This window comes from Notothenia rossii (genome assembly GCF_949606895.1).
Source record: "Notothenia rossii genome assembly, chromosome: 5".
NCBI lineage: Eukaryota > Metazoa > Chordata > Actinopteri > Perciformes > Nototheniidae > Notothenia > Notothenia rossii.
In genome coordinates, this window is record NC_136903.1 from 29,566,459 (window position 1) to 29,574,241 (window position 7,783).

Below are 7,783 nucleotides of genomic sequence, written 5' to 3' on the forward strand. Positions count from 1 at the left end.
TGATAGGCCCCCGATATCCGTTGGCCCCTGGGCTTCAGCCCAGGTCAGCCCGTGCATTAAGGCGGCTCAAGAACCTCATATAATGTATGTCATTAATGTTACATTACCCATTATAACAATTTGATTTCCTTTTTTCTCTTCTCTTAACTGAATAGTCCTGTCTTTAAAGACCCCGTGAAGTGTGCGCCTGTGCATGATCTTTTATGCTAATACGTATAGTAATGACCAAAATTGTCCATTGGAACCCATATCAAAAGATGTTGGAATAGCAACGAATTTCACAAGTTTTGAATTTGCCGCCTGGAAATCCGCAGTTGACAAGGGAGGAAAAACACACGGGAAGCGATGCATTGCCGCTGGCTGTAGTAATGTCAAGTCTCCCGAAGTGGCGATGTTTCTGTTCCCAAAAGATGAAGGTGAGCCTGGCTGGTGTCATTGTTTCGTAGATTCGTTGATTGTTCATGACAAATAAAGGCCACTGGTCGATTCGAGAGAGAGAGAGAAAGAGAGACTGAGAGAGTTACAGTAAGGTGACCAGATGTTCTAAATTAAAACCGGGGACATTTTGAGTTTTGCGGTCAATATATCATTAACATATCCAATTTTCTTCACTGTTAAAGAAAAAAGGGGGACAATTCTGGTTCAATGTAATTTGAACATTTGAACTGTTGGATACAAACAGAAGTACGATAGCTCATAGATGAGACTTCAAAGGTCTTTTATTTTGAAACTGTACATCAGATTGTCCCGATTCTCTCTGAGTGACTAGATGGGGTGTCCTGCTATCACCCTGAAGTGAAATAAGTCTTTGATACTGGATAGTTTTTGTTTTATTCTTATCTAAAAACAGAGGGATGATAGCTCATATATGAGACTTCAGAGGTCTTTTATTTTTAAACTCTACATCAGATTGTCCTGATTCTCTCTGAGTGATTAGATGGGGTGTCCTGCTATCACCCTGGAGCGAAATAAGTCTTTGATGATTTGAAAGTTTTTTTTTATTCTTGTATAAAAACAGAAGGACGATAGCCCATATATGAGATTTCAAAAGTATTTTATTTTGAAATTCTACATCAGACTGCCTGATTTGCTCTGATTGACTAGATGGGGTCTCCTGCTATCACCCTGAAGTGAAATAATTATTTGATTGACTTCGAATGACTCTTTGATTATGGATGGTTTTCATTAAATAATAATCAAAATATTATCAATCGATCTAATTTGAGATTTTAAACAGCATACATTTTAATAGTCACCCAGTGAAAATGTCAGATATGTCTTCATAACTGTATCCTTACATTTTACATTCACTCAGTTATAATGTGGTATTTATACGTCATTTGTTTTAAATTATTATTGATCACATTATATAGTAGCCTACATATTTCTTAATTTAAGCTCCAGTATATATGAATATGTTTGGTGTGTTTTTTAGGTATATTTGTTATTGACCGAGTAAACGCTTTTATTTTGAAGGCAGTTTTTACAGGCCTCTACCGTAATGCATAGGATATTCGCGCACCGCAATACAACGTGCGGGCAGGCTTGACTGTGTTTTCCGAAGTAGGGGCTGGTTTGACTACGGCCTGTTTACCCAGTGTTTCCTGACATGAAACGTTTTATTTAACCTTGCTATGTGTTTATAACGTATATTAAAAAACGGGGACATTTCCGGGGACAGTTTCAACCGGGGACAGGCCAATACAAACGGGGACTGTCCCCGGAAAACGGGGACGTCTGGTCACCCTAAGTTACAGGGTTGTTGTTAGCATCTGGTGCTAGCTCCGAGCTAACGGAGATTAGCTGTTTCAACAATAAGGAGAGGGAGAGTCCTCTCCTGAGAGAGATAACGTCAGCTCAGGGAGGTAAAGGACTCTGAGTGATTAGATTGTAAACTGTGGCCTAAGTTATCTCAGTGGGTTTGGTCATTGGTCATCTATGTAAACAAATATTTCTATCTATGTAATATTAGTTGTATAAAATAGGTTAAGAAATCCTTCCAATATTTTTTGATTATTGAAATATATGTTTCATATGAGTGTTGAGAGCTGTATCCATAAATCTCTTAATGTTGCCCTCAAAGTGCACCAGATTGATGCATTCAACTTCAATTTAAAGAAAAAAATCTTCCCGGAGTGCATGCCCCCGGACCCCCCTAGAGGGTGTGAGGTCATCACAAATAAAACAGGTTAACACTGATAGGATACAAGATAAGTGTGCACACTCATTATGTACACTACACATTTTTCTTGGATTTGTTAACACTATAGTCCCTAATATATTTGTAGAAAGGCAGGAAATGGAATTAAATCGAGAACATTTTTCATTGTGGAGGACCCCCTGTTTTGTGTCCCCCCCACTTCTCAAACCAAAGTTACATCCTTGTCTAGATCTATGACAAAATATTGTCCTCAACGTAATTGACTTCCATGGCCATGTTAATGATGTCATAATAGATTACCTATAGAATAGAGAGCTTATCTTTTGACTATTAATGGTTGGATTTATTTTATTTCTACAGATCTGTCAAAGGCATGGGCAAAGCAAGTACAGAGAACCAGGAAGGACTGGGAGCCTACCAAATACAGTGTTCTGTGCAGTGAACACTTCACAAGGGACTCCTTTGATGAAAGTGCTCTACTATGAGCGCAGATGGGCATTGCGACAAAGAGGACCTTGATCCTGAAGAAGGGAGCAATTCCAACTGTTTTCCCCAGAGTTGGGACTTCAGCTGTGAGACAACTGTCAACATCAAGACCGGCTCGATCTGCTTTTGCAATGAGAGAGAGAAAGCGGGTAAAGTTGTTAGGCCTAATTTGTTGATGTTAAATCAGGATTTAATTCCGGTAGCTAGTAGTCTCCTGAATTATTATTGTTGAAATGGTATGAGCAAGGTGTAGGCCTATACTGTTTTGAATAATTTTTTTCTCCATTTCATATTGTGTACATTTGCAGAAAGTAGAAGAACTCCTGGCAGAATCAGAAGTGGAGAGTAGCAGTTTTGCTTCCACAGAGGAATCAATGGAGATGGCCACTGACACAGACATGGCACCGGAACAGGTTTGTGATTGCCCCCAGGTTTTGTTTTAGATGAGCACATTGGATGGTTTTACCTTGCACGTTATCATGACTGGCACACACAGTGGAAACATGAAAAAAAAACTTCTTTGTAATATGCACTCCTTAGATCTTACACTTGTTATGTAAAACAAAAAGCTTAGCATTAGTCTTGTTCCAAACACCAAACATGCAACCGGCAAACCAGTCTGCTAAATATAATTATTGTAGAAAGTTGCTAGTCAGGCATGATATTGACTTACATATGCATTGGCTCTAGCTAAGCATTACTGTAGGGTACATGTTTATCATGATAATATTGATAACTTCTAACCCTTCGAAAATATTTTACAACATCACACTATGAAATGTATGTTTTCACCTGGCAGGAACGACAGAGTCAAGATCAGGCCTGCCAGACAGACTGGACTCCAACAGCTACTGTCAGCATCAAGACACAGACTGGGAAACAACTCACAAAAACAAAGACACAGTCAAAGGTTAATGCCACTATTGATTGGTTAATAGTACTGCACTATTAAATCGAAGTTTAATCAGTTCCTAAAAAAAAAACAACACAAAAGTTTGACAGGATGAGCGAGTGTGTCATATAATACTGTATTACAGTACGGGATATTCCTTCTAATGTTGAGTTTGTTAACTCTAAATAGTAAGCAACAGATCAACATAGATTTGTGGTTTTATATAAACACAATATAGTATTCCATTGATCATTTCCTTTCCAGCATGCCAGGTGACGCCCGAAATGCTGACTGCAAGTCTACCAGTACCAGGGAGGCAGAGAAAGCTGAAAGTCCATGGCACCAGAGACCCAGCTACACCTGACCAGCCACCACAGGCTGCCTCTAGCAGAGCTCCTGTATAGTTATCTGCCTAACTGGAATGTTCCCTGCTGTATTTTCAGAGCAACGAGTGCGGTGGGAGCTACCATATGGAACTGGAAGGCCTGAAGAGGATAGTGGCCTTCTTTGAGGACATCCTGGAGATTGGCACTCTCGTCACAGACCGACATCGCCAGATTGCCAAATGGATTAGAGAGAATATGCCGTACACAAAAAATCTGTATGACATCTGGCATGTAGCCAAGTGTATGTGTCAATGTTGTTTCTTTTGAAGTTCAAGGAGTAGAGTTTTCTATTGAGTTATCGTAAAGTTGTTATCACCAGACAGACATTGCAGCATGCAGTGTCACAAATCTTATTTGCACACCTCACTCAAATAGATAGATCTCTTTATGATGTCAGTTTTATTTATTGTATTTGCAGCTGTTGGGAAAGAAGCTGAAAGCCATCTGTAAGCTCAAGGGCATTTTTCAAAATAGTAGTCGACTAGTCGACTAGTCGTTACGTCATAATAAAGACACACAAAGAGAGGTGTACAACTGTATTTTATATTGGAACTCATACAGTAACATTAAACACTGCATTTTAATTTGTGTTACATGGCTGAGTAAATAACAAACAGTAACTGGACTCACCAAAATCGACAGCAAAAAACTCTTGTTTACATAAATGTCACGTAAATCCAGTGCGCAACACTTTATTCGCTGTCCTCCACGATAACGTCCACCTTTCCATATTTTTGGTTCGGTTTGAACACCAACGCATCGACATGTGAGGGAGGAGGCTTGACCGCTTTCGGGTGACAGTGTTGCCTGCCAGGGAAAAAACCCTCTCACTCGAGGTGCTTGTGGCTGGAATAGCCAGGTAGCTCCTCGAAAGCGGGGGAAGCGGTGCACGTTTTCTGCCCACCACTCCAGTGGATTATCCATTGTGGGGATATGCGGTGTCCGCTGCCAGTAATCCCGTAGCTCATCATCCGCATCACTGTTGACCCGTGTTTTCTTGCTGTCGTTTGCCTCTGTTCAGTGCTGACGCCGGTCCGTTGCTACCTGGTGCTAGCATTACTGCTAGTGCTAGCTGTCGGCAGCGGGTGTCTCATCTTCAGATGGTTGCGCATAGCAGATGCATTTGTATTGTACTTCAGTACAGCTGTACACAACTGACACTTCACTGTGGAGTTGGTTACATCTTTGTTGAAGTACTGCCAGACATAAGAATGTCGGACGTGTTTTGGAGCATTTTGCAGCACCTCGTTTACCTCAATTTTTTTCACGACTAGTCGACTAGGGCCTACAGCGCCGACTAGTTGTAAAGGTAGTCGACTAGTCGACTAGTCGATTAGTTGGTGAAACCCCTAGTTTAGAGTCAATACTCCTTTTTCTGATATGGCGGCAGACGTGACATTTAAAATTACGTCTGTTGCCCCAGCAACGGTGACTGTAATTTTAACCGTCATCCACCGCCAAAAGAAGTATGGAATGTATACAGTGTATGCATACTGAGTGATTAAAAACCCAGGACATACCAGCAACAACAATGTACTGACTGTCTTATGGTTGGGTACATAATCCAAAATGTTACGTCTGAGCAACAAACATCAGAATTGATAATCCATAATGTCAAGCACTGCCATTGAGATTTGTTGATGATTGATTTATTGATCTGTTGATTGAAGGTTCACTATCAGCTGTCAAACTGGAGAAACTGGTGACAGACAAGATGCTGTGCAAGGACATCGGCAAGCTCTCTGCCGTACACCAGATGTCCAAGGTCCAGCCTCATCATTCAGTTTTCACCAAAGTCTTACGTGTACTCCTACACTGGCATGCTGTGCAGGTTGGTCTTTTCAGCATATAATTAGAAGGCTTGTACTGTACCAGCTAAAGACTTGTTTCAGTTACTTGGAATGGGAGTCTTTTTACCGTGCTGAACCAGGTCCCCGTGCTGTATAAAAGATTGCGACGTTACGTCACATCTCCCATAGTGTGTCAAAATGGAGGAAGGAACTGTGATGAAGTTGTCGAACTCCAAGACACACATTGCCAAGACTAAAATAAAACACTAAATCACTTTCTGAATCAATATCAAGTTTAATAGAGCTGTTCATGTATAGACGTGGAATAATTACAAAAGAGAGATATTTCTTTTCACATTTTTAAAACTGTTTCTTTGTTTATGTTAACAGAACCCTTCTTGCCGGACTGCATTACAACGAGAATGTCAGCAGACATACTGCAACTACGAAGGCGGGAGAACAGAGGTTCAAAATCCGCTACCCCAAGTACAAGGCTGGAGGTCATGTTGTGAAGAAGATCCTAGTAGAGGCAACATTCAGTGAGTTTGAAATGAAATTACTCAAAATAATATTGTCCAGATTGGTAATGTACCGGTACTAATGATTTAGTAACTAATTCAGTTCAAATTCCCAATTGAAAGAATGATCTCGGCTTGATGACAGACACCATTTATTATCAGAGAACATTATAAAGTGCAAGTTTTGTATTCTGTCTTTGAACACTGTTGCAGGCTATGTGGATGATCTCATGAGAGAGGTGGTGGACCTCTGCAAGAAACCCAGCACAGACAGGCCTGTACAGCTGGAGGAGCCTCCCACTCTGTTCTCGGCAATGGAGAAGCCTGACAAAGCAGAGGCCATCAAGGCACATGCCAGTCGTTTCAAGACCAAATAGTCTGTCACTGTGCATCTTCAACTGTGGAACTGTATTAAACATTCACTTCAGAACTGTATTGTCACTGTCCTTCTTCATAACCGTGATAGTCCATGGATGGAAACTGTAGACAAATTTGGTTCACTGCACAAGAGGGCAGTGGCACTCTTATGTTGCGTCCTAGGTAACCCCAGCAAAGTCTCACCAGCTGGCGGTAGGCTGTGTATCGGTGGCGTCTGCAAGATAAAACATTATAGCATTGATATGATGACAGCTACTGTCAAGAGACTACTATAAATGAAGGACATTAGATGATAATAGGTAAACTTCAAAGTTACATTTTCTTATACTCAGATCATAAAAGACTAATATTCAAACGTATAAAGTTGCAAAAGTTTTCATGACATCATATAAACTGATACATTTATATACTAGTAATAGACTTTATTGTAAATAGTGTTTGTAAGGCTTACTCATTGCCCTCTTGCTGGAGATGGCCATAATGTTGCCTGTATCCATAGTATGCTATACGCAGCACCCAGATGTCTAGACAGCCAGATCGGAAGCCGGGGTGGTCGATTATACAGCTGTGGATACCATCCTCCTCCATGGTCCTGGTGACAGCGGGGATTTCCCGACAGCCCACCCTCTCGGCTACAGTGTCCATGTTGTTACAGTTGTCGCACTGACACCTAAAACATATAAAACAGATGTGACATTATGATTAGCAGGAATGCCAGGATGTTTCAGTGTTGTCAAGTTGCGACATTTTGCAAGGTAACTGGATTTTATCATTTTAACTTGGAACTCTATATTGTTGAATTTAATGCAGAAGATCCAATAAAGTTAGACTATGTGCGCATGAAAATAATTTCTTGTTCTCGCCCCCTGATTATCTGATAGGTGGAATTATTCCCATAAACTACAGATAAGCAGAAAAACAGGGCTGGTCACCCTGGCGTATGTTTTAATTCAATGACCAGAAAGTTCTAATTCTAGTTTAATAATACTCTAGCAGATGACATGTCCATAAGCTCATTATTTCCCAGAGGCTGAGCCCAAGCAGAGATTTTAAACAAGGCAAAGGACCCTTCAGTCTTCACGCCCCCCCCCCCCCCCCCCCCCCCCCCCCCCCCTATTTTCCAATCGACAGTGACAGCACAGTCACTGCTAACCTGCTAACCATTCAGTGTT

At 40.9% G+C, this 7,783-nt stretch overlaps 1 protein-coding gene across 3 annotated transcripts; it reads left to right on the forward strand.

The window, feature by feature from the left end:
• The first annotated feature begins 356 nt into the window (after positions 1-356).
• On the forward strand, positions 357-6,748 carry LOC307039424 (uncharacterized protein). 3 transcript variants are annotated; one of them, XM_079681498.1, is made up of 8 exons: positions 357-416; positions 2,522-2,796; positions 2,956-3,060; positions 3,447-3,557; positions 3,983-4,166; positions 5,596-5,756; positions 6,106-6,254; positions 6,447-6,748. In XM_079681498.1, exons 2-8 carry the CDS (start codon positions 2,653-2,655, stop codon positions 6,457-6,459), a joined length of 867 nt encoding a protein of 288 aa, XP_079537624.1. In that variant the 5' UTR covers positions 357-416; positions 2,522-2,652; the 3' UTR covers positions 6,460-6,748. The 3 variants fall into 3 exon arrangements, with proteins under 3 accessions (XP_079537624.1, XP_079537623.1, XP_079537625.1); XM_079681497.1 differs by lacking the exon at positions 357-416 and adding an exon at positions 1,405-1,865; XM_079681499.1 differs by lacking the exon at positions 357-416 and adding an exon at positions 1,405-1,563.
• Positions 6,749-7,783: the final 1,035 nt, after the last annotated feature.